At 37.3% G+C, this 27,579-nt stretch overlaps 1 protein-coding gene across 2 annotated transcripts in view; it reads left to right on the top strand.

Annotated features, from left to right (window-relative positions):
• The first annotated feature begins 2,552 nt into the window (after positions 1–2,552).
• Positions 2,553–27,579, top strand: part of anapc1 (anaphase promoting complex subunit 1) — a 52,970-nt gene continuing 27,943 nt past the window's right edge. For both annotated transcript variants that reach the window (XM_053502014.1, XM_053502013.1), the window contains exons 1-25: positions 2,553–2,726; positions 4,069–4,310; positions 4,578–4,739; positions 7,065–7,107; positions 7,214–7,314; positions 7,866–7,948; positions 8,083–8,156; positions 8,465–8,610; positions 8,774–8,997; positions 9,310–9,519; positions 12,687–12,782; positions 12,917–13,007; positions 13,898–13,963; positions 15,825–15,962; positions 16,505–16,642; positions 19,240–19,300; positions 21,405–21,592; positions 21,723–21,797; positions 21,997–22,262; positions 22,966–23,057; positions 23,235–23,383; positions 24,389–24,467; positions 24,732–24,768; positions 24,925–24,998; positions 25,256–25,434. In XM_053502014.1, coding sequence (XP_053357989.1) covers positions 4,095–4,310; positions 4,578–4,739; positions 7,065–7,107; positions 7,214–7,314; positions 7,866–7,948; positions 8,083–8,156; positions 8,465–8,610; positions 8,774–8,997; positions 9,310–9,519; positions 12,687–12,782; positions 12,917–13,007; positions 13,898–13,963; positions 15,825–15,962; positions 16,505–16,642; positions 19,240–19,300; positions 21,405–21,592; positions 21,723–21,797; positions 21,997–22,262; positions 22,966–23,057; positions 23,235–23,383; positions 24,389–24,467; positions 24,732–24,768; positions 24,925–24,998; positions 25,256–25,434 — 2,988 coding nt within the window. In that variant the 5' untranslated portion in view covers positions 2,553–2,726; positions 4,069–4,094. The remainder of the gene's footprint in view (positions 2,727–4,068; positions 4,311–4,577; positions 4,740–7,064; positions 7,108–7,213; positions 7,315–7,865; positions 7,949–8,082; positions 8,157–8,464; positions 8,611–8,773; positions 8,998–9,309; positions 9,520–12,686; positions 12,783–12,916; positions 13,008–13,897; positions 13,964–15,824; positions 15,963–16,504; positions 16,643–19,239; positions 19,301–21,404; positions 21,593–21,722; positions 21,798–21,996; positions 22,263–22,965; positions 23,058–23,234; positions 23,384–24,388; positions 24,468–24,731; positions 24,769–24,924; positions 24,999–25,255; positions 25,435–27,579) is intronic.

Below are 27,579 nucleotides of genomic sequence, written 5' to 3'. Positions count from 1 at the left end.
TAATATGACAATTACATATGGGTCTTTAATATAAGAAAAAGGCTTTGCTTTGCCAAGGTGTACCAAGGTAGAGAAAGGTGATCTTTTTTGTCCAGCAGGGGGCTTACACCCTTTTACACAGTGAAAGGCACTGAGATGGAGTGGAGTGATCATTCCTTGTTGCACTTTAATCCTGGCAGCAGAGAGAGGTGAAACAAGATCTGTCTAAAAGGGATAGCCAGCATCAGGAAATGGGCATGTAATGTTCGGACATGTATATGACTTGCGAACAAGATACTTAAAAAACAGGTACCATACAGGAACTAAATTCAACCAGTATAACAGTCAGAAATGGCAGTAAGTTGTTTGGACCGCAAGGTCAAGGAACTCCCTTTGCTCCTTACCAGAGACATAATTAACTGCCATATAACAACATGTGTATGGCTATCAAAAACATCTCAACACTCATTTTACAAACCCTTATTGTTCTGAAAGCAATGGGATGCACAGTGTTTTCCAATGCGTATGTTATCTGTCATACTAAGGGACATGGGGGCGATTAGTTGAAAGTGGGACTGATTATCCATGGCCCCAATGACAGGAGGACCTTTGCAAGCCTGGAATGAAAAGTGTCCTATACGGATTAAGTACAGTAAGATGGGGGGTGAGGGGGTGGAGCAATGAGACTACTTATGTTTATGGCCCAAAGTTCTGTGCTATATTTCTTGTCACACTAGACACAGATACTGTTGTGTTACTCATCATCCTCTTCTGAGTCCAGAATGATTGCATATGCCTAAGAAGCATACCTGATTGGTTGGTGCTGTCTGAATTACTAAACATGAGTGAACATGCCATATTTACATGGGTCTTTTTTTATTATCAGATTAATAGTGCGATCTCTGTGAGAAGTGATACTCTAGTATCAATGAGTCATGAAACTCTATACACAGAAATTCTGACTAATATTATAACTGACTTGTGATGATAAAATAATTAATTAGTTTATATTGATTGATTATACTGTATCTGACTACTCAGGACATCTTTGTCACCAGACACTTTCTGCTTTTCAACACCGCTCTACAAAAGCATGAGGACCAAAAGATCTAAGCTTATGGCTCTTCTGCTATATACATCACGGTGCTACATGCATAGCTCTCCCATCTGTTAGCTCATGGTCTGCTCAGTTACTCACTACTACATATTACCCTATTGTGCACAGTCTTAGTTTCATTGTCATGTTTATGCTGTTCTTTGCACAATTAGTTGTGTTCGCATTGTTGTTTGTTTGCCACACATAAAAAGATATACAGTGTGCAATTACTTCTAGAACCCGTCTTTGTGTAACTGTCTCTATTGCTGTTGGATAGTTGGAATTTCCTTTCGGTATCAGTAAAGTATTGATCTATCTATCCTTCTGACAGCCAAAGGAACATGGGTGCATTGTGGAAAAAAGGGCTTAACATGATAAGCTGACATAAAAATTGTATAAAACTCTTTCTGAAAAGACTGAGAAAGGCCCAGCTTCCACCACCGATCCTGACCACCTTCTATAGAGGGACTATCGAGAGCATCCTGAGCCGCAAAACCCTACAGCGGATAGTGAGGACAGCGAAGAAGATCATCGGGATCTCTCTTCCCTCTATTGAAGACATCTACACCACACACTGCATCCGCAAAGCCCCCAGAATTGTGGCTGATCGGACACACCCCTCTCACACACACTTCACACTCCTGCCATCTGGAAAAAGGTACCGAAGCATTCGGGCACACACATCCAGACTGTGCAACAGCTTTTTTCCACAAGCCATCCGTCTCCTCAACAAAAAGGGACTGAACTGATACACATACACACACACACACACACACACACACACACATAATCACTCAGCTTAACTCAACTACATCAAAACAGAGACTGAATTGACTAATCAACACAAGCGCAGACACACTGACCTACACCACCAAACTATCGTACACATAAATCTGTAAATGCTTTACTGTTTATCTCTTTTGCAGAATATTCATTACTTTTTGCTCTAATTCCTCAATTCTTTCTGCTTTGTTTACTACCTCTAAACCATATTATTATGTTCTGATATGTCGTTGTCGCACTGTCACTCTGTTGTTGCTCGTTTGCACATTTGCACGTGCACTTTATGTTGTCTGTAAAACCTGTAGATAGTCTTCCTTAGTTAGTTAGTTATTGTCAATTTATGTTGTAATTTACGTTAGGACTATCTGTCTTGTCTCTGCTAGCCAGCTAACTAAGCCTCTTAGTTAGCTAGTTTAGCTTCTCTGTTAATTTATGTTGTAAGTTTATGTTGCATGTAGCACCTTGGTCCTGGAGGAACGTTGTTTGGTTTCACTCTGTACTAACTGTATATGGTTGAAGTGACAATAAAGCCTACTTGAACTTGAACTAATTAGCACCGCATTATGGCTCGAGGTTCACAGTCTGCATGCTGATTGGACGATGCGCAGTTCACGCGCTGTCCTCTGCACAGTGACGCTGCGTAGTCCTGCGTGCGCTCAGCTCTGGTTGTGATTGGCTGCTCTAGGCGCAGGGACTCACGGGATTTCAAAGATGTCCGCGTTCATTTGAAAGTGTTTTTTAACTTTATTTTCAGCATTAGTTTTATGTAGGTTAAATTATTCTGAAACTGAAAGTGCATTCTCACGACATCCAGTGAAATATAAGCACCGGACTCCACGACAAGAGCCAGGCTATTCCTTATCACCAGGTTTGTTACAGGTGCATAGCTTATCCGCTAATAGTCGCTAGCGTGACTAGCTAACGGTGCCGGTGTGTCTCTAAAGTGAGAACAGACAGGTAGTGTACAGATTTCTGTCAATGCAGGTAAACAATACACAATATATATCTTTAAAAAACGACCCGTAAATAACAGCTACGCTTTCCAGCTCATTCACTAGCTAGCAAGCTAAGTATCAACATGGCACTGTATTGGGGAAACTGCGTTTGTTCATTAGTCCACTAAAGCACGAGACCTTATTTACTCAACCTTACTTTTAAAATGCGCCTCCGGCTGGTTGCCAGTTCAGCCTGTCAAAACAAACGAGGTAATGGCAAAACTCAAAGCATCCTCTCTAGACAAGTCCAGTATTAGACCCGCTCTTGGTAACTTGACTGTCAAAATAAATGCTAATAGTAATTACGCTTGTACGAGTGGTGTTCAAGTCAAGTCAAGAAGCAGTTCTTCCATAACGATCACTTCTGGCCAGATTCTCCGGACAGTAAATTGGTATATCTGAGTCTCACTGGTTTCCACCAGTTCTGTGCAGATGGCGCTCCTGGACATCATCCGATGTTGAAGGGAAGCGAAGATGATGTGTCTTTTATCTGCTGTATTAAGTTTTCTTGTCCAACCACTGTGTCTACGGTCCTCAAAATTGCCCTTTTTTGTGCTTCTTAAAAAAATAACTTGAACAACATATCTGGAAATCCCAGGCTGGTCTAAAATCATTGCCTGAAAGAGACCTTGCTGATGATGTCAAACTACCATGCGTCTTGTTGTTGTGCTCAGTCTTTGTGCAAGAGTATAAAATTGATACTGAAGTCAAAGAATAGTCACAATAATTCATATTATTTAGATTTTTTTTCTGTTTGCTCACTTTGCATTTTGAAATTTGCAGGAAAATATATATTTTTAAAACATTCTAGCATTTCTTCTCACCTGCTTAAAACATTTGCACAGTACTACACACAAAAACACACACAATGTATGTAATAAAAACAAAGATCTTGGTATTTCTCTTATAGCTCTTTATTATAAGTTTGTTTGTAATGATTATGGACATCCATCTTGTGCTTTATGACTGATAGACCACATGTACACTGTATTTTATTGTTATGTTTTTTAAATTTGGAAATAATCTTTTTGGTAATATATTCCCCAAATATATTTTTGAGAATCAGATGCTGTTTTTTCACAAAAACCCTTAAATTTGTCAATATTTATCATGATGTCATGACGCATATTGACGCCTTAAAATATTTAAAGAAATTTTTTTTTTTTACTTTCTTTTAAAGTATTTACACTTACACTATTGCATTCTCTCGATCAGAAATAAAATGCTGATATTGGGGACTCATGTCGAACGTGCATGAAGAGAGAGCTGCCATGATGATAGCCGCTGGGGAACTGCAGCCGTTTGTCCCGTTCGGCCGTGAGCACTGCCAACGCCACCCAAGCGCCGTGAACCTTCAGCTGCGCCAGCTGCAGCCTGCACCCGAGCTCTGGTGCTCTGATGGAGCTGCAGGACTGGTGGGCTCTTTGCAGGAGGTCAGCCTCCAAGAGAGAGAAAAAGTAGGTGACCCTCTACCTGTGTTTCAACACTGATGTGTCTGCTCTCACACACCTTATTCATCTTGGCTTTTCTGACCTGGATTAGCTCTGTGTGCTGTTGTCATGAACTTTGTTTTAAAGTGTGTGGCAACAAAAGGATAAATAGTGTTGTTACTTGTGCATTTTTCACTAACAGCGGGAAAGAAGTGCAAAAATGTATTGGACAGGGCAGACAGACAAAAGCTTTGTAAAAAATGACCACAGTGTAACTTGACTTTTGCCTGGCAGGAGTCCTGGCAGCTAAAGAAAGGCTCAGCTGTGTTGACCGATGAAGCTGAGTATGAAGAGGAGCTGTATGTTGCAGGGCACATGGTCATCTGGAGCCGTGGGACAAAAAGTCAAGCTTCATATGTGTACAAGGCTTTCACTGTGGACAGCCCAGTTCAGCAGGTATCAGGAGGATGGGATGTGTGGGGAAAAATAGTAAACATATAATCACATCTTTCATGTAAAGTGTGTCAGATATTACCATGGACATTTTAACATAATTAAAAAGGTTTTAAAGAGTTTTAAAGATTTTTTTTTAAAAAAACTAGAAATATGCCACAATGTAAATTTTAAGCTATGAATTTTAGAAAAAACAAGAAGAAACTCCAGCGAATGATGGAAAAGATCACAAAAACATGATGTTTTTGCATTTAATATTCTGTTGCTAATGTTTTTTTAAAATGAGATAAGGACCGTGACATCAGCACAGAGCCATGTTATACATTTCCACACATTTGTGCTAATAAAAACAATTCATTAAATAAAAGTATTTTTAGAGCAGGTAGGCTATAAATGAGAAATAAAAGAAAACACTTAAAACAAGATAATCATGTCAGATCTTTCTCTGCCTTTAATGTCCATTAAGCCAACCTTTTTAGGCTTGTAGGGAATGCTATGTGAAGAAAATAATTTCCCTGAGCTGCCTTGTTTTTGCAACAAACATATGCTTTTGATATATTTTACCAAAGGGTGCAACTAAATGTAGGCTAAAAGAAACTGCGTCTACCCCATTGTTTATGTTTGTAAAGGATAAGAGATTTTCACATGCAAGAAATGACCAGTCCAGGACACAATTTTTTTCTCCTTTAATGTTTGCAGTTCCTTTATCTTGATGGCCTCCCTGACATATTTTCTTCTAGTTCTTTATTAAGATTTTAAGATAAAAGCAAGACCAAAACTTATCTCTGCTGCTTTAAGTGTGTGTTTATATATACGGTATAATTGCCATAATGCCTCTAGAGTTTTTAAACATTAGTCTAGTACAAGAAGACCTTTATAACTCATTAAGAATACTAAACTTTTTTTTTCACATATAAGTCCTACATAGGGCAAACATGCAGACATAATATGTTTATTCCAACAGGAGAAAAACAATTGGATCAAATGTTTATATGGCTTATATTTTACTTCTAATTTACGCGTCATTAAACGCGTACATGACCCTTGTTATTTCTTCTGATCATCAAATTAGTTCCGATTGGGGTGATTAGTGGATGACGTTATCATTTTCATTGGGCTGTTATTCTGGTTATTGAAGGAATATCAGGGTTCATGTGAACACAGTTATTGTCACCCTGGAATATGTCCATGTCCAGATCATAACACAGCCTCCAGAGAGTTACACAGTAACATCACTTAATGCTCTTCCTTTCTTACCCTGGTGCACCCATCATTCTGGAATGTTTTTCCCCTGGCCAAACAGCTGTTTAGCTGTCATGGTCAGTTTTGATATTTCCCTCCACATTTCTTCATATGAAGTTGATGGCATCACTAGGTTTTACTATTTCATTGGACAATTTTTAAACCAAATAAAACCATCTTCGTAGTTGTTTTCCTTGCTTCATGTAGGCCAATAATTTAACCCTTCTTAAAAATTAACAGCTTTTCCAAAACAACAAGATACGACATTTTTGTAAAAAAAAAAAACAAAAAAAACGAAAGCTTCTAATTGCATCACTTTGAGTTAAAATAATTGTTGCCAGTTGAAACATATAAATCACTGCTTGAATTATCCAATCAAAGGGTTTTAAGCATTTGCATATTTAAATCCAAATGTTTTTTTAAATGTATTTTTTATTGTGCTTTCTTAACAATTATTATCTGAATATATTGTGCAAATTGTTTGTATGAATGGTCAGATTCATAAAAAAAAATATTTAAAGCAGCTTGACGGAATCAAAAGAAAATTATTGAAATGTGTATGACATGCATTACAACTGTATATGACCAAATAGAGTTTATTAGCTCAACGATATAATCTCGCTGTGTGGCAAGCAATTTTCCCTAATCAAGTTTAAGATGAGTATTAAAGTGTTGCCTGTTTTAGATTTTTTTAATGAGCTTTTAAAATCTCCTTTTTTTACAATGCATTTGAAAGCATGTAAAGTTAAAACAAAGATGTGAGGGAAAACACCCAGCTGCTCTTATAAAACTGTTGAAGAGTGTCTGACATTATGCTTTGTTAATGGCACAGGGACAAGATCCTTTATAGAGTAATTCTCAGCTCTCTGGAATTAATTACCTCCTTTATTTTGTCTGAGTATTTTGAATTGTGAAAATGGCCCAAATACACATCAGAATGAAGCTTCTCCCCATCCTCCCCACCATATGTACATGGCAGAGGCAGAATAGACTACTAGATTTCCTCTTCAGGGGATTTAAATGCCTTGTGTAAAATACGGCCTTATGTAAAATCAAATTTCTTGTATTTTACCACATCTCATTTAGGCCCTGTGGTGTAATTTCATTGTTCCCCGATCCCGGAAGGAGGGTAAGCCCCTTTTACATTGTTGAGTAGAGTGACTATGTATTCTCTCAAAATGTCTTTTTTTTAAAATGTTGCTATAATTGAGCCATTTTGTATATTTGCACTTCAGAAAAGGGTGCAGTTGAACAGAGTGTCTGTATCATCCAAAGCACGTGTGTAAATGTACACTCTGTGAGTGGGAAAGACTTTATTTCCCCACTGCCTTTTCAGGTAAGTTGTTTTAGGGGAATTGTACATCATACTTATGCTATATTAGTATTGCATACCAAATAATTTACAACCATTTGAAATTAAAAGTGATGTTTAAGTCAAACCAGGACTTTTAATTATGCAGAATGACAGAATACAGTCATGAGAGTAAAACCTACTTTATTTCACTATAAAATCCCCTGCTGTACTGATGCACTTATCACCATTCGAATATTTCTTTTCCTCCGGCTAAAAGTCTTATCCATGTACTGTGCTTGAAGTTTTCTGTAAATGTCAGTTTAATGCCATCATTCTTGAAAAATTAGTCTTCTGTTTGTTAATGTTGCTGTTATTGGTTTATAATTTTTTTTTTTTTTTTTTTTTTTTTAGAAATCCTTGACAAATACAATACAGCAATTTAACTATTTTTAAAATATTGTTTATATATTTTATATATTGTAAACTTCTTATATATAAGGAGTTCACAAGACAACTCTACATGTATAAATGTTACCATTTTACTGAAATGTACAGTGTACCTGCCTTCATATGCCTTTATATTTACCACTTAGGTCTCTTCTGTGTGGCCAACTAAGTTTGGGTTGCTTTTAGAACGCAAAAATATTACATCTGATGCTCCAGTAAACCCCACAAGGTACTCATTTCTAGTTTAATTGTTTCTCCTTATTATTGTGTAGTGGTGCTGTCCTGTTATTTTATTTAACTTCAACGCATTTAGTTAAGATGTTGTTCATATCTGTAGATTTACATTTTTTTTTTCCTTGTCAGGGAACCTCTTCCCACCCTCTTTAGTATGCTCCACCCTCTGGATGAAGTAGCCCCTGTTGTCTGCAAGTCTACTGGTGAGACAGAGTTACTGCCAACCATAGCTACAAACATCGTTATCGCAGCTACTGCTCCGATAGCCACCAAATGTTCCATATTCTAGGTTGTTTAACACATGTAGTTCTGTAGTTCTAAATTGTTTAACATACGTAATTCTGAGCTATTGTCTCATATTACCTTTTGATCTCAAACCAGAATGTGTTTAGTTTATAGCTAAAAAATATAAAAACCTTGACTTTTCTTTTTTTTTTCTTTTTTTTTTTTTTAAATTGTTTTGCGGAGGCAGTGTTAACTAGACTTTAACTAGTTTGTTTGGCTGTGGCAGGGCTGTTTGAGACACAACGTCTACAGTATGTATCTGACAGCACACTCCGAGTGGTGTTCTCATGTGGTGACCCCTCCATCATCATGACCTATGACACGCTACAGTGCAGCCATACAATCTGGGCTCTGCGCAAAGTCACAAAAGAGGCAAGAGTCCCACTTTCATAGACAGTTGTGTTAAATTTTTCAGACAAACAGAATGTGTATTCTAGGCTAATGCAGTAAAATACTTATCCTTCAGAGACCCTTTTAACAATCCTATGTAAACAATGACTATGTATATAAATTACGACTGAGTTTTACTTTGTAGGAGCAGTCCACAGTTTTGAAGTGTCCCAGTCAGGATGGACTGGCTCAGACCTCCACAGCCGTACCCTCTTTCCTTGGCACACACCTACGGACTGTGAGCCGGTTAGACTCCCCCAGCTCGCCACTGCACTGCCATGCTCTGCATAATCAGAGCCGTGTGCCTGCCTCACCCGCATTGCACTCCCGGGCACACTCTCCCAATATCTCCAACATGGCAGCTCTCAGGTCAGACAGGCTCTGCGCTCAGCAGACATCTTGCAGCTCATTTATAACACCTCTTGACAGCTATTTAAATAGTTCTACATTTTCTTAATTTCACTTTTGTGAAGATGCTCAATACTGACATGCTTTTACTAACTAAAACCCACACTCAAGTTTCGAAGACCATTATAATTGTAATAGCAGGATGTTATTAATGTATAGGTAATAATATATGCTAAATATGTGATCTATGCATCTAACAGGAAGGCAGGCTTATTTTGCTTGTGGCATCAAAAGGAGTCTTTTTTTTTCTTCTGTGTTTGTGTAAATAATTAGCCGTGCCCACTCTCCTGGCATGGCAGCACCTTCTTTTACTGGAGCACAGCGCTTCAACATGTCATGCCATTCACCGTCGACGCGTGGACACAGCCTTCTGGCGTCCCCCAACAGTACCCTGAATGAAACAGCCCTAATGCCAGAGATGGAGCCCATCTTACCTGACCTTTGTATTGAACAGCTGTGGACAGAGACCACTTGTTCCTACAGGTTAGTCAAAACCTTACAAATATACAAAGACTGCCAGATTGTACCAATATTAAGAGGATAGCTTGGACCTTGTCTACATGTACATGTGAATTTCTACAGGCTTTTGTGTGCATTTTGGCTTTTCAGGATCTTGTTTTAGGTCGGTGAAAACAGACCTTTTTGAAAAACGCCTAACATGATGAAAATAGTTAGGAACCCCGTTTTTAGTGTGGACAGGCAAAATTAGGTGTTAGAAATTCTTTGACCAAACCATCCAAAGTATTCAAATTCAAATTAAAATTTTATTTGTCACATACACAGTCATACACAGTACGAAATGTAGTGAAATGCTTATAGTAATGGCAAGTGTTTTTACCTCTCTGGACAAAGAGTCGCAGAGTTTTTACCTCTGGGTCAAATATCATTTGACCTGAATGGTCTCACAAAACAGGATCAAGCCTGAGCCTTTATGATGTCAAAATTATTAAACATGTGATGAGAAACTTAACTAACAAATCTACAGGCTAAGGTAAAGGTTTTCCAGGGATCAGTTCTTGGTTTCTCTTCATTTTTCATATTCTGTTACTCGGTTACATGATTATGTTTGTATGAGCTACATCAGTTCTACTTCTAAAACCTCTTTCTTTGTCCTCAGTTTTACTTTTACCATCATTACTTTCACTGAGAGCTGTGTCATAAAACTGATCGCTGCTGTTCTAAAAATGCTTTTGGTTAATCAACCGTTCAACAGGATGGACTGTTCTATGTTTGGGTTCGCTTCATAGTATATCACTATAGTATGTCACGTGCATAGTAGATGTGTGAATATGCGTGGCTGGGCTATTCCTAGGCATATATGTGTGTTCTTGTGTGTGTGTGAGAGAGAGGCAAGCTGAGCGCATCAATACTCTGCATGCAGTAAAATACAGTGTATTTAATTCATATGTGGAGGGCAATGATGATACATTGGTGGCCCGTCACAAACAAATCAGTGTGTGGGGAAACATTGTATTGTGCTGCTTAACCTGTTTAAATTAAATTTAACTGAGAGGGAAACCTATATTTGGTTATTAATAAATATCAATTTTAATAGATAATATATTTATAGATTCAAACTCAGTTATAGTTCAACTCAGTTTCATATAGCATTTTTTTTGTGTGTGGCATTTCATGCATCACTAAATTGACTCCAAAACTGAGTTAATACATATTTTTTTTTTTTAGCTTATATATGTTTGAATTTGAGTGGTAAAATGTTGCTGTTCCTCCATACTCCTCCAGGTGGCACACTCTAAACTAATCACACATTGGCAGGCAGCGCAGTATCCTGTGCTGCCTGCGGCAAATTAGGTGCCAAGTTTGTTTAGAGTGGTAACAAAATTAAAAAACATATTTATAAATCATGATACTAAGAAAATCTGAGTACATATCGAATTGGCACCTAGTTATGGTCAGAATATCGTTTCAGGTGGTCCCTGGTGATTCCTATCAGTGCCTGACCCTTTATGATGTCAAAATTATTAAACATGATTAATGGATTATTGATTGTTAATTTGTTTGACTATCAGTTAAGAAAAATGTGCAAAATTTGCAACTCTAGTCCAAACCATTCATCTGCCTTTCTTTTTGCCCTGTTTACCTGTTGCTTTTTAATATTCATTACATCTTCTTTCAACCTTGGAAATGATTTTCCTCAAAGTCTTGGTATTATCTTCCTTATTAAAATTTTTGAAAAAATTGAAAATTTATTAGAGGATTCTATCAAGATTCTTTTAAAGCACCTTTGTTTGAAATCCTCTATATAAGTAAAGTCATCACACGAATATCATAGCTGTACTAATAATCAGTACAACAGCACAACCTCGTGATGTGATATCGTGTGTGTGATATTGCTTTTATACAACAGTTCCACAGACACTATTTATTATTAATTCATTATGATTTTAGTGTTTCCCACAGGTCTAAAATGTGACTTGATGTGGTAGCCGGTGGAACGGGCTGGCATTACCTGTCAGCACAAAAAGTATTGTTTACCACATACAACAAACAATAAATAAATGTGGCCTTTAACACATTATTTTTATTTGATATTTCAATCAATTTCATTCATTTTGTGAGTTCTGCATTTTTGTAACATCATTCCCATAATCCGGTAGCAGTAAAATGAACATGGTTTTTTAGGTAATGATAACTTTGGTTCTCCCTGACCTATCAGAACACCCAAGCGCTCAATGTGATGTATGAAGCATCTTCCGTTAACACACACCAACAGGACTTTCCGTATAAGTGGATTTATTTATTTATTTATTTATTTATTTTCAGTCGAACATTGGCCAGTGCTGTGTTGCTGCAAGGATCTATGCTGCTGGAGTTTTATTCATTTTCATGGGTTTTATAAAGAAGAGCCCGTTCACTGTGTAAAACTGTGTTTCTCTGCAGCGCATGCGCAACTGTTAGTACACCCTTCTTATTCTTTTTGCCATCTGTGATGAATTTATTAGTAGCGGACAGTACATTGGTCTTTTGCTAGCAGAATAAACGGGTACATGAGGGGTGGAGGGAGAGTGGTGTAATGTCCGCTACTAAATAAAAGATTGCAGATGGTTAGTTCTCCCGGACAGATTTTTAAAAAGGATGGCCAAATATACTTGTATACTTGGGCAGCCGTCAGTATACCTGGGCGTACAGACCTACTTTGACCCATGCTGGCGGATGGCAGTTAATTAACGGTTATTAGAACACCTGTGACCTAGAGTTATACATAAAGTTAAACGTTCTAATACTGTTATGCTCTATATTACCACTTATGGAATTCCAACTTGTCCAACTTTGAACACTGTTTTTTATTTTTTATTATTTTTAGTTAGTAGTTTAGTTTTTAGCCTTTATTTGTCACGTATACATTACTGCACAATGAAATTCTTTCTTCGCATATCCCAGCTGGGGTCAGAGCGCAGGGTCAGCCATGATACAGCGCCCATGGAGCAGACAGGGTTAAGGGCCTTGCTCAAGCCCCCAACAATAGCAACCTGGTGGAGCTGGGGCTGGAACTGCTGACCTTCCGATCAGTAACTTAGTGCTTTAGCCCTCTAAACTACCACTGCCCCTAAAAAAAAACAAAAAAAAAAAAACTATTTAAATATATTTATTTTTTAAAAGTCTTTAAAATCTATTTATGTGTTGCTTAGGGAGAAGAGTGGCCAGGCATCCAAAGTGTTCATTACTTCTGACCTGTGTGAAAACAAATATCTTTGCTTCCTGGTTGAATCCCACCAGCAACTCAGGTGGGCATTCTTGGCAGTTAAAAAATGCCTTCCTATTTTTGCTTTTGTTATCAAGGATGTGATTTCCATTTAGTGTGTATTATGGTTCTTATCTTTTTTCCACCTTTCTTGTTACACTTGTGTGTTTTTTTCAGATGTGTTAAGTTTCTTGAAAGCAATGAAACTTCTCAACTCATATTTGCATCAGTTACTTCCATTCCAGCTAAAGATGCTGCACCATTGGAGGTAAGAGAATAAGCCCAAGGTACTGAAAAAGGACACTGATTCTAGACAAAATTCAACACCAAAGTGTTGAAATTAATTCTTCCTTATGTAATTTTTATAAATTAAACAAATGTTTTATTTTGATGCTGAAAAGTACCTAAGGATGCTTAGATGTTTATGTAACAACCTCAGCAGCAACCTCATTTCCCCTCTCGACTGTTTCACTACTCAGCATTAAGCTTCTCCAGTACGCTAATCACCGGCCTGATTGTCTGTCTGTCATATGCACCTGGTTTTCCCTGTATCATAGCTTAGGTTAGATGTTTGAGCTCATTTTATTCACAGGTCACTGTGTATTTTAGCAAACAAAACATATTCCTCTGAAACTGGCCGGGTACAGGGACTGGACTGAAAATGAGAGCCAAAAACTTGCCATCAGTAAGAGCTTAAAAGTCCTTCAGGAAGCTTGGAGAATTATTCCTCAAGACTACATTAAAATATACAAGAAATTCTGTATCTTGGGAGACAAAATAAAAAGAAATTGGGAGCTAATGACTTGCCTAATATGGTCAGTGCTCAAAACATATTATGTGGCTTTTTAAATCAGATATTTTACAGCCGTAATCTATGTATATCTAAGCTGCACAGCTTTTCATGGCAATAAGTCTGGCCAGTGTAGCCATATAATGTTTAATATTTTGAAAAACTATATTAAGCTTGTTTTTTATTAATATATAATAAAATTAATATACATTGTTTTAATAATAAAATAATCTGGAATTTTATCAACAAATATAAATATAACATCTTCTGTAATATTAAAACCTTGATTAAAATATATTGCTATTTCTGTTATAGCCTCTACTCAGGCCTTAGTTTCTATGTGAGTACTTTCATTCTTCGTTTTATAGGACATAGATGCTTTGCTGGTGCTGGAAACCAATGGCAGCTTGGTGTTATACACAGGAGTCACAAGGGTAAGCATATATTTCTATCTTAATATAAGTAAAGTAAGTAAATAAATGAATTTAAAAAAATTGTAAATAGCATCTCCTTCACAGAAGTTTGAAATTATAATGTTTTCTTTATCTGTGAAGATAATCAGTTCAGAAGTGAGAGTTAAGTCATTAAACCAGCTCTTTTAATATGGCATTTGGCATTGTTGCTTATTTGAATATAGCAGTGTCCTCCAAATAGAACTGAGTAAAGTGTGTAAATGTGTCATAGTCATAGCTGTAGTTGTCAAAGCTAGGTAACAGTCCCTGATTACTGGTACAGAAACTGCTAAGTAATCTTTATTTAAACACCACCACAAATGAAACGCAGCAAATACATTTTTCAACAAGAAAGCTGACTACATAAATACTACTTTCATTCACAGTGATGCTACGCCCTTATCACAATCTCCATAGAAACACGCCACAACCATACAAAGGGCCATTTTCTCGGAGGATGCACATGTGCAGTAATTAGCTAACTTAGTTTTGCAAGATAAAAAAATGGGTGGATACTCCGTCAGTGCTGCAAACATTAGATTTAGCTTTTAATGTGACCACAACTTACACAACGTCCTAAACCATTGGAGGCCAATATGGTTCAGCTCTATAATTTATTTCTTTGCAGTGCTGGTCTAGTTTATTTGCAAATTTGCATTTATTGTTTATATAACAATAACCCTATCATATTTTTATCTTATTATTCATGTTGAGCTGGTCTTATACTTTATAGGCTTGTGCAGTATAGCATCTTATAGCATCATGATGTTGAGTGACATTGACTCAGATTATATTATATATATCCAATAATTTTACATCCTCATAATACATTAAACATACCCTAAGATTAAATGTAATAAAGTGTCAGGATAAAAACAATTATTCATTAATGGCTTATGGGGCTTTTAAAAGACAAAAAAAAAAAATTATCTCGTCACATGGATGACGGTTTCACTCTACCTCGAAGACGGTAGTGATGGTGTTGACATCTGTTTCTCTGAGGATTTGACGCGGCCGCAGTTGCTCGATAGTTCAAGACTGGAATTTCCTACAAGTCTACCTAAGTGTCCAATAACTACCTGGACTCCATATTAACATCAATTAACATTAACTGTTATAGCTGTACTGCCTGCCATCCAACACACAGTATGAATGCAGATCAATTCCTGCTTTCTGTTTCACCCAAATGAGGTTCCCTGTTGAGTCCGGTTCCTCTTAAGCTTTCTTCCTATTACCATCTCAGGGAGTTTTTACTTGCCACTGTCGCCCTCGGCTTGCTTACCAGGGACTATCTGACCATTTTGATTCATACACATTCACATTCCATACAGAGTTAAAAAATTCGTTTGATTGTGTAAAGCTGATTTGCGACAATGACAATTGTTAAAAGCGCTATACAAACAAAATTGAATTGAAAATGTTAAAATTATATTTTTGTTTTGCTTTATTAATTTCTTAAATGTACTAAGTTATATTTTTAATTTAGAAGCCTAATACATATTGTCAAAAATATACATCTTTTATAGATCGTGTTAAATTTTTTTTTATCTCTGCATACAGTTTTTAAGGTTCTCTGTTATTTAGAAGATTTTTCTTCTGCCGTTTTACAACTGGCATTAAATAATTCAGTGTTGTTTTTTTTTATAGCTAGAATAGGCAAGTTCCTGATGTCTTAAGTTTTACAGTTATGGCTGTGTAAGCATCATATACAAAGGCAAACAATGCTATACCGTCTATCCTCTTACGACTTCTATCGAAAATGACAGGCTTCTATTGCAGACCTGTTGTTCTGCAGCCTGGTTGTAGATGAAGCTCACATAAAGGTGTCTCTTTTTTGTTATAGGTGAGCAAAGTATTTGTGCCTGGCCTTCTGTCACCAACATTCAGTTTGCCAACCCCCTTGCCACACTTAAACACCCCCCTGGAGAACGTGAGCACTCCGGCAAAAGCAACCGTCCAGCATATGAGCAGACTTGAGGAGGTAAACACCAGCAACCTTTTGAGGGAAGCAATCTTATTAACATTAATAAGAGCAATATGTATGAACTGGATTGAAAGAAATAAGCATGAACGATCCTGACATGCAGATAGTTAATAGCAAAATGATGAAAAAACAGTCTACTCCATGGGTCTGAGGTTTTGATCAATAAAATAAAAGTCTGATTTAATTTAGAGGTACTTTAAAAAAAAAATGCACCTTCGTTAATCAAAAAGGCTGTCTAAACAATTAAATCAAACAGCCTTGCTTTATCCTTAACCTAGGTAAAGTCAGAGATTATGTTTGATTGATAAATATAGCAAGTTAAAAAAAAAAGGAGTATAAGCTGACAGGAAATGAGCTTTAGAGAAAATTGAATTATTCTACTACTTGAAAGATATGAAGGATAACTTTACCTTATGTTAATTACATTCACTGTGGTTTTTTTCCCGACTATGCTTTTCCATTTCTGTAACACTGTCACAGCTGTATTCGATGCCTTATAACTGTTCCCACAACCATCTCTTTCCACCTCTTTCCTTTAGTCTGACATGCCTTCCCCGGTGTCAGAGATAAGAACAATGCAGCATCATGAGTCATCATGGATAGAAGATTCTCCGTTCCAGCAGGCCACACCACATATCCAGGCCCTGCGAGACCCAGTCAGCAACCGTCTCACACTGGTCAGTCAGCAATTAGTATTCACACACTCTTCTATTTTAAAGATGTAGGACCAGTGTTATGTCAGGGGACCAGATTTTAAAGCATTTACATTGTTAGATGTGTGAGTCATTAATTTATATCCCCTCCCTTTCAGTGTACTGCAATAAAAATTAGGTACAAAAATTTTGTACAATATCAAACAGTACAAAACAGAAGCGATAAATCTAAACTTCTTGCCCTAACAAGTGATGCATTAAAGCAGACGAATAGGACTTTATATACAGTGCATCTGGAAAGTATTTACAGTGCATCACTTTTTCCACATTTAGGGTTAGTGTCTTGTAAAAGACTCAAATGTAGAAAAATGGTTCAGTAATTTGAACTTCTAAATTTAGATTTTTTACAGAAAATTTAGAGCACCAATGCCTAAAATGTACAGTGCATCCGGAAAGTATTCACAGCACATCACTTTTCCCACATTATGTCACAGCCTTATTCTAAAATGGATTAAATTATTTTTTTTCTCATAATTCTACACACAACACCCCATAATGACAACATGAAAAAAGTTTACTTGAGATTTTTGCAAATTTATTGAAAATAAAAAAATTGAGAAAGCACATGTACATAAGTATTCACAGCATTTGCAAAATTGAGCTCAGGCGCAGCCTGTTTGCCCTGATCTCACTTGAGATGTTTCTGCAGCTTAATTGGAGTCCACTTGTGGTAAATTTAGTTGATTGGACATGATTTGGAAAGACACACACCTGTCTATATAAGGTCCCACAGTTGACCGTTCATGTCAGAGCACAAACCAAGCATAAAGTCAAAGGAATTGTCTGTAGACCTCAGACCTCTGCCGCTTTGAAGGTCCCAATAAGCACAGTGGCCTCCATCATCTGGAAGAAGTTCGAAACCACCAGGACTTAGTCAGGGAGGTGACCAAGAACCCAATGGTCACTTTGTCAGAGCTCCTGAGGTCCTCTGTGAAGAGAGGAGAATCTTTTAGAAGGACAACCATCTCTGCAGCAATCCACCAATCAGGCCTATACTGTATGGTAGAGTGGTGCCTACTGTACCAGATTTGTGCATCGAGACAATCCTGTCTCGAAATTCTGAGGAAATTTTTTTTAATTTAATCCATTTTAGGATAAGGCAAAATGTGAAAAAAGTGATGCGCTGTGAATACTTTCCGGATGCACTATACCTTTATGTTTAAGATGAACTAGTTGATTGGCCTGTGACCAGAATCGGCTGGTTTCAGTTTAATTGGCCATTTTCCGTGATCGTAAAACGTCACAGTTTTTTTATAATTCTACAAGTTGTTACCTCCAAACTATTAACACATTTTCATCCTGTGTGGTAATAATGAATAATTTGCTAAGTTTGTTTAAAAATAATAATTATGCTGGATGACAGTGCAGTGCTGCTTAGTTAAATGTTCTCTTGTAATTGAACTCTTGTTATTGAAGTTAGTTTGTATTGTTTAAATGCTGCCCTTGTTTTTTAAGTAAGAAAACTAATATTTTAAGGAATGGGCTACATTTAATTTTTAACCTTAATGATTTAGAATTTAAAACAAATAATTTTCGTTTAACATTGTAACAAGATCGGTTGGGAAATGTTGTATCAGATCGGGATATTTATAAAATTGTGATATTTGTAGATCTTTATTTTTTTTCTGAATCGGCACCAAGGTATCGTGATAATATTGTATCAGGACGTGACTGGTGATTCCCGTCCATACTGTACTTTACTACAGTATATAAGATTTGTGCTTCTCACCTTAATTCAATAACAATAGTGTTTGTTAATAATATTAATTCTCTAATAAAAAATAAAGCTTAGTTTATAAGTTATACACAGTTTTTTCATATCTGATGGACGTATAAAGTACACATTGCACTTACTTGGGATATTTTAGGAATATAACTTTTGTAAACCATCACATACGAGTAACTGGAGCCTGATGATTAAAGTAGTTGCTAGTTGCTGTTTCAGAGGGTCAAAGCTACTTTAAGCATAGTAAAGCATGATGTATTTTTTTAATACTCTAATTTAATGACTTGTCTGATCATGTTTAAGGCCAGTGAGTACCAGATATTTCCTTTCAGGCAACCGCTGATCATGCACTGCCATTGCGTGCTTGAACAGAATGCCATGTTTCCCAGCCCAGGGCATTGTCAGGAGATTTTTGCCCCATTGTGTTCCAAAAATAATATTCTTCGTCAAACAGGTTATCTATTTGTGTGTTTCATATCAGTCAAGCTGACATGATAGAAGCTATGTTGCGCAAATGTGTGCATGCTCATCCTGGAGCCCCAGGAATCTGTCACAATGTTGACATAATTCAGTTTAATGTCATGTTCTGTCTTCAGGGCCTGATTTGTCAGGGTTGCTGTAGCATGTTTCACTGCCATGAGTATTTTACTTTTAAACCTGTCACAACAATCTTTAATGGATTTTGGTTGACATGCCATTTGAATGTGTTTTATAAAAGCTCTTTTACCTTAACTGCAATTCCTTTAGGTTGCTAGATTGGTAATATAGAGTTGTCTGTCCTCTCTTTTTCTACATAATTAATAATTTGTCCTTTTTTGCCTTTTTATCTTTTAAGGAACTGAGCAATGGCTCAATGCTGAGGATCACTGTTCCTGAAGTGGCTACATCGGAGCTGGGTTAGAATGCACACGTACACATGCTTGTCATAGGCACTTTTAATATAGTATATATAAGTATAGTATATATAAGATTTTATTGTATAGACTACCGTTTAAAAGTTTGGGGTCACTTTCTAACTCCATGATCGTTCCTGATTTTTATTTATTTCTACATTGTAAAGAAATGCTGAAGGCATACAAAAATGCATTAATCTCCTTTGAACAGTTTATAGGTGAGATGTATCTGCTACTTATGCTCTGTAAAGACTTCATAACGCCTTTAATCTGAGGTGCTGTTAATTGGTAATTTTTCAGGCTGATAACTCTAAATGAAATTCCTGCCTGCGGCAAAGGTAGGTTTGGTCTCACCCTCCTGGGATGGACTTCATGAGAGCCAGTTTCTTTATGGTGCTTGATGGATTTTGCAAATGCACTTGACAATACCACTCTTGCAAGAACTACTACAGAAAGGCTGACCTCTGTGTCTTAAAATAACAACTCACTGTTGTTTTTGTTGTTGTTACGTAATTACCTAATTTCATATGTGTTATCTTATAGTTTTGAAATCCCTAGTGTTGTTGTAGAATGTAGAAAATAAATCTCACTAAAACAAAAACAAAGAAATTTGCAAGTGACCCTAAACTTTTGAACGGTACTGTATATGGTAGTGTTGAGCACTGTGGCCTCTCAACTTGGTGGTTCGTTTATCACTTTGATTCTGCGTGCGCAGAGTTTGATGGTCTCCTGGTGGGTTTCCTCCTGGTAATACATTTTTCTGGAACTGGCGTTTCCAAATTGTGTGCGTGCGCGTGTGTGTGCACCCTGTGATGGTTTGGTGCCCCGTCCAGGGTGTACCATCCTTCTCCCACAACCGTGTCAAGCATAAGCGGTGTGGAAAGTAAGTGGGTGTATACATGGTTCTGCATTTTGTCCTCCATCACATCACTGCTGCCTTCACATGTACTGTATATTTTAGATATATATCATGGCTCTGGAAGGATTATTTTCAAAATTCTGTTGTGCTGATGCCCTGGTTGCAGAGTGTATAATTCCTACAAGATTAGAAAACTCTCTGGATTTTTTGCTCTATAGTGTAACATGGGGACAGGCGTCTCGTGTAGCACAGTGTGCACGTGTCTTGTACAGGCCTTTACTAATTTGCGTTTTGTTAATATGACCTGATCTCTTAATATTTTTCTTCTTAAAATGATGGCATATTATGACCTGTCTGCCTTTCAATTAGGGGAATTGGTTTAGAAGAAAGCACTCCCTACTTTTAATAAATTGACATTTTCACCAGCTGTGTTTTGACCTTTTGAAGTTTGTTTGCCAATTAAGATACTGGCAGATTCATTAGAAGCCTAATTGCCTCTTGTGTATAGGTGTTTGAATGTTAATTTTTTTTTTTATATAGACCACTAAATAATGAATATGTGCGTTGGTTTTAGTCCACTTTACTTTCAGCATTATCCAACCTTTTGTTTAGCCTTTAATGATTTCTTCATCCTTTTTGCTTTAAATTTGTATACACCGAAATATACAATGCAGAGTTTCATATTTTAAATTTGACCAGTGATACATTTCCAATAGTTCCTGCTGTTACATTCAATCCATTGCACATCTACCTTCAGCATGAATAAAATGGGCCCCTTGTCATGCTCCTCATTGCCTGTTGTGTTCACCAAACAGTCCCTAAAAAAATACATCTTGCACAGACCCTCCATCTTGCACACCCCCCCCCAAAAAAAAATAAATAAATATATTTTCATCACCATTCTCTTATCTATTTTCTCCTCCCACTGAAATCTAGCACAGCATGGTCCTTTTATTATTTTAATTAAACTGCTTTTTTTCCAATCTGCTCCATTGCCTGATTGGAACCTGCTCTTCTTAAATATTTCACCCTCTCGTGTTATTTAGAATTGAAGGTTGCTTTGCATGTTCTGAACAGCATGGCTTGGAAAGATGTTATTTGCTATTAAGTATTAATATATTAATTATAATACCATACTAAGTATGTTTGATATACACCTTGTTTGACGTATGTGTTCAGAAATTATGAAGTGACTAATCTCTCAGTATAGTAGGTTTATTAAATTACTACTGTTTGTTGTGTTTTTAGTGAAACGATGCCTGCAAGCCATTCGGTTCATTTTGCCCAAAGACACAGCTATGAAGGTGCTGGTGAAGTGGTACAATATCTACAATGCTCCTGGAGGTCCTAGCATGCATCAGGAGTGGAATCTGTTTGTCACTTGCTTGATGACATTAATGGGCTACAACACAGAACGACTATCATGGACACGAAATGTTAGTTGTGCCTGTGATGTAATGTATGAGATGGCTATTATTATCAGAATTGTGATGTGTGTTTTGTGCTGCAAGGATTAAATGGCATCTTTTATCATTGATGTTGACCCATGAGCGTCTTTCTCCACAGCTCCGTTTTGAAGTGCCCCTCTCACCAGTAATTGCTCCTAAGAAGGCACGTCCGGCTGATACAGGCTCTGATGAAGTAAGTGTTTATGCTAGATTTAAACCAAACTAGATCAAATTTTTTTGAAACACTTGGTTTGAGAAAATGTTAGTTTAAAACAGTAGTTTGTTTTGAGTGATAGGCTACTTGAGCAAGTGATAAAAATCATGTTACACACTTTAAGATTTTTACCATATGTCTATAACATTTAAACATATATATTTTTGGCTTAATCAAGGACTGGGCGTACCTCTGTACTTCAGACTACCACTGCCAGGTTTCGGTGTATCCAGCCCCAGGCATGGCTGGTCTGGATGCAGAAGTGTCTGCTGGTATTATGGATGAGAGTGGGCCAACAGCCGGGCTGGAGCCCTCAGCTCTGCTCTTCACTCACATCCCAGCACTTTTCTATGTGCTCCATCTGCTCTATGAGGACTTAAAACTGGATGAGCTCCAGCGTAGTGGCGCCCGTGCCCTTGTTGGCCTCCTGCAACAAATGGCCAGGTACAGTAACTTCCATTGCAGTAAATACTGAATATTCCATACTTTTCATAACAGTAAGAGAAGGTAATAAAATAAAATGACGAGGTCAATGAAATGCTTTGCCATTTCAGTTTTGGCATTTCAGGGAGCATGGTCAGATGAGCGATCTTGCTCAATTGTTAGGAAAAAATGTCAAGAGCTTGATTTGCTTTTGTGGAGAACATAAACACAAGCTTGAGTGGGTTCTATTGTAAGTTCTAGTGTGCAACTGTGTGTGGGCTGGAAGCCCCATTTCCCCCCCCCTCCCCCCGCCACCCATTTTCTGCTTTTGTCCCAAGAACCCCTGCTTTGTCAAGGATGTTTTTCAGTGTGCATGTTAAAGGATTAAATGATAAAGTAAAGTAAAGTGATAAAGTAATCACTTGCTTAATGCTGTAATACTCATCTGTTGTTAAAATGTGTAGAATTAATAAAAGGCATAATAATTATAAGCATAAGAAAATATGCATTTAAGCTAATGAATAATTCCAACAGTGATAACATTAGATAACATAATGATTCTTCATCATTATGCTCTATAATCCTGGCACAAAGGAATATTCGCTTTAAGAAATCCTACTACGTGCTCCAACTGACTAGTTTCATGATCAGTCTGCAGATTGATCATCTGACCTGCACGAGCATTTTGATCAGACTAATCCCTATGCCCTCCTCATCTCATTAGGGACCTGCAGCAGGAGGAATACATTGATCTATACTGGCGTGATTACCCCTCATTCATCAAAACCTTCAAGGAAACCTGCAAGATAGATCAGGGTAAGTACCTAATCAATTGCTTGGGGTCTCCTCATTAGCAGCCGAAGACATCTCTGTTCAGTTGACAATGAATCACACAGTAATTTGAGTTGCTTTTGGTGTTGCAGAATCAAGGCATGGACCGTTATGCAGTCATTAGTGTTTAAATGAAGGCTGTGTTTGTCTGTTTGTCTAAAGCTCAGATAGAGTTGATGAGCTGGCCAGTGTACCTGACTGGAGAAGTGCCCTGTGTATTTGCGTGGCTCAGCAGCTATCTGAGGGGACAGGAAGTGCCACCATTCCCCTACATTCCTGGCATTTGTGAAAGGACCAAACTGATTGTCTTGGTAAATTTAATTGGTTTTAAGTTTTACAAATTCCCCCTTAACAAATATGTATTCTTATTTATATTTTACTATTTCTACAGTTCTCATAGTATGGAAGGAAATCCAAATATTTTTAGGAGATACGTGTACAGAGCTGTGATGGAACATATCTAGGGTCTATATCTTCAGTGTAAGCTCTGACAGAACTTTATTCATGCTTCTAAATTTAAACACCATGTTTTGAGGAAAAAGCAAGAATTCAGGTGATACAATGAACCTAGCTAATCATAATGATATTTTACTTATACTACTTCCTTCCTGACCCAACACTGACATGCTCCTATTATGTGTGTGAGTGTATGGCATATACTGTGTATGTGTCAACAAGTTTTTTTGTTTTTCTTAGAAGAGAGAGCAATGCCTGTGTATGTTTGCATTGTGAAAGTTTTTCTGCTGTAATTTATGCCATGGAAACGGAGGGCTGAATCACTGGGGTGGGGGTGGGCATCTCTACCCATCAGGGCGAGTGAAATGACGCACAACCGCAGAGAGGCGCTGACAAGCCACCATGCAATTATGGAGTGTGTTTACCTCAATATTTCTCTTTGCACACTCCATTTTAACCCTATGTCTTGTCAGTGTTTGACTCAATCACTATTTTTTTTTTTTTATAATTAAAAACAACAAACACGTGTTCTGATGTTCCAGTGGAATTGTTGTGCTTCATTTTAAACAGAGTTTCTTGTTTTCTTTAAATCGATATGACATTCAGAGGTAGCATTCCCTTCTATTCTGTGGTTAGTATGTACAGTAATGTGGTTAATGACTCCAGTCTTGGTTAGAAGCAGTGCATATATGCTATTTCTCGCTAACACGACCAGAATGACTTTTAATGTCATTGCAGCTGCAAACCGAAACCACACGGGTGCTGTCCCACTGTTAATGACAGTCATTTGTACATTTGCTCATTTTTTAAAATTCTCTCTGTTCATCTGTCTCCCTTTTCTGTCTCTCTCTGTCTTGCAGAGCTATGCACTATATGTTGTGGGAGATGAAAAAGCTGCTTCATCTAATGTTTCAAAGTACCTGTCCAGGCTCTCTGCAGGTGAGCTGTCACTCTTCTGACGTGTGTGTGTGTGTGTGTGTGTGTGTGTGTGTGTGTGTGTGTGTGTGTGTGTGTGTGTGTGTGTTTCCCTATTTTTTTAATGCAAATTTCTCCTTCGCATTTAAGCCAAAAATTAGAAGTTGTACTGTATGTTTGAGACAGAAGTAACAAAAGAGAACTGATCACATCTCTGTGCAGAATGAGATAAGCTTTACACATATAAGATTTTGATCCTTTCTGTTTTTGTTTGTTTGTTTGTTTTAGGGCAAAAGAAAGGATTTAGTGAACCTGCTCTTAGAAGGTAATCGTCAGATCTCTCTAAAAGGGCAGAATGTGCAAACAACATAACAACTATAATTGTACAGATGTCTGCAATTGGCATCAGAAGCCCTTTAATTTTCAGGCTATGTGTTCCGTGTGTGTGTGTGTGTGTGTGTGTGTTTGTGTGCTTTTGCAGGCAGAGCAGTGTAAAGCAAAGCACTCCAACAGGCTGTCTCGCAGAGAAACTGGTAGTGTGGTTGACCTCTGAAGGTATGTTGGACATTCACTGTTAGCCCCACACCATGCTGTCATACTGTGATTATGTAAACCGGAATAGTAAAGGGTGGTGCATTGGAATTTTATAGGTATATATAATTACGTTTAATTTGTTTCCTCCTACTAGCTTCAATTTGTTTACATACTGTTTATCAGTACAGTAAAACTGAGATAAGTTGTGGTGATGAGTAAGAAAGTAATAAAAAAAGGACTTATTTATTTGATTATTTAAGTTTTTCTTTTCTTTTCAGGCTTTATGTTGAAGGATCTGGAGTCGGTACCTTTTGGTGTGGCACTGCCAATCCGAGATGCCATAATCCAGTGCAGAGAACACCCCTGCTCCGATTGGTCTGAAGAGGTTTGTGCTCTGATTGGACGACAGGACTTAACCAAGCAGGCTCACAAGGTTTCTTTGGCTAAAGGAAAACCGGTAAGTAATCCATAATAGCTCTATTTCCTTAATGAATAAGTAGGGTGCACCACAGTATACACCAGAAATGAGCAGAAGTCAGTTTTGCCAAGTCAAGTCTCAAGTCTCTATGCTTCAAGTCTGAGTCAAGTCTTTAGTCATGCTTGTTGTTAACACTCAAAGTGTTAGCTGTAGGTGTTGTATTGCACATAAGTGAAAACCTGCAATATTATTTCTAGGTAAAGCACTGCCGTGAACACTGTGACTCAGGTTTATACAGGTATTAAATAATTTGGCCATTCCAACGGTAAAACAATTTGTATGCCTTTATTCGTCCTGCCCTTGTTTTCAACTTTGACTTTGTTGCGATAAATGGCAAAGTGGAAATAATCTTTTGGAAGTAGATGTTATTTTTTGGGTGGGAGCACTAACTGGCTGGCACCTGTGAAATATCAGGAACTGTACATGCTGTGTGTAACAAAATAACGCTTATTTATTCTAAAAGTATAAAAACCAACATATAATTCCTCTAGATATTAGGCTAAATGAGAAAATGCTAGCACAGAGGGGAGGAATAAGAGGTACTTACTACTCTCACATTAATTACGGCTCTACTGGAGAAGTCGTCCTCCGAGTTCGAAAAGATGCGATTGGCTGGAGGAAACACGTTATTGTCTTCGGCCCTCCTGACTGAGTGGTTGTAGTAGCCTTATTGTGGAGGAATTAGACGCGACTAAATTAGGAAGAAAATCTGGGAAAAATCCAAAAAATAAAATAAAAATACTACCACTAAACTTACAAACATTTTAGTGCTGTTTGAATGTGTTTTATAAAAGGTTTACCAGGCCTCTGTTTTAGCCATTTTGTTTAAAATACCTTTTAACCAATGTATTTTGATTACATTTCGACTCAAGACAACTTTCTCCATAATGACAGGGTTGCACAGGTTGATCTATTGCCTTGTTTTGTTTTGAAAAAAAATTTATTTACCCTAAATGTCACACTGTCTAGTATTCACGCCAGATCTGTAGACTATGGTCTGCTCAGAGATTAAAATGTTAACGTTGGCATTTTCCTGCTGCATATGTTGCAAGTCAGACCCGAATCTAAAAATGATTCAGAAACAGTTAATTTTTTTTTTATCTGATTCTTGAAATGTGTCACTCTTAAAGAGGTTTCTAATATGTGCTTAAAAAAAAGTGTATGAAGATGAGGAGTCATATGATGGAAGGCTGAAGATATAAATATTTTTAGCAAATGAGCCCTTTTCAAATTAAGTTTTTAATTAAGTAAAAATTATGAATTAAAAATGTAAAGTAAAAATAAAACTAACTAACTTGCATTTTACCTTTAAAAAGAATCACCCCGACAGGAAAGGAGGAGGAGGGGAGGTTATTGTGTAGGATGACTTTCACACACACACACACACACACACACACACACACACACACACACGTGCACACACACTGATTGTTGACTTAGACTTCAAACTAAGTTACTCGCAATGCAAGGATTTACTGGTATGTGAAATGTAACAACAGTGTTATCTCTGTGCCTTAAAATCATGAGGGGAATCCCAGATGCCATTCTCTCAGCTGTTTTTCACTTTCCTGGACAGAATTTTCCAAAATTAGGATTATTCAACATCGGGACAGCTTTACAGAACAGCTAATTTTTATCATTGTGTTTCCGGACTGATTCATTAAATTTGGTGAAGACTATATAATACAATATACCAGACTTTCGACATTTTACACATTCTCTTAGACAACCGAAAATATTGTATACAATTGTACATATTGGTATTGGTATCTCGTGCACTGCATTGTCCATTGTACAATACAATACACTTAAGCTACTTCCGCGAAATGGAAGCAGATACGATTGGATTGTGGTCCATCTGCGAAAATTCGTAACTCATATGTTTGTATTAACAGCGCTCATATGGCAACCCCACTGCCACAATAGCAAGGGTGAGAATTGCTCATCATCCACTGGAAGTCAATGGCGTAATAAGTAGCTGTACTTAAGACTCACTTAACAGCAGGAGGCACAATCATCAAGGCAAATAATGATGGACAGGTACTCGCCTTAAATGAAAATAAATATGAAGACATGATCTTATCTTGTGTCATGTTAAAAAAGAAAGCAAGTATAAAGAAAGCA

Source organism: Clarias gariepinus, chromosome 8 (genome assembly GCF_024256425.1).
Source record: "Clarias gariepinus isolate MV-2021 ecotype Netherlands chromosome 8, CGAR_prim_01v2, whole genome shotgun sequence".
Classification (NCBI taxonomy): domain Eukaryota; kingdom Metazoa; phylum Chordata; class Actinopteri; order Siluriformes; family Clariidae; genus Clarias; species Clarias gariepinus.
The sequence above is the reverse complement of the archived record's forward strand: the minus strand, read 5'-3'. Positions and strand labels throughout refer to the sequence as shown.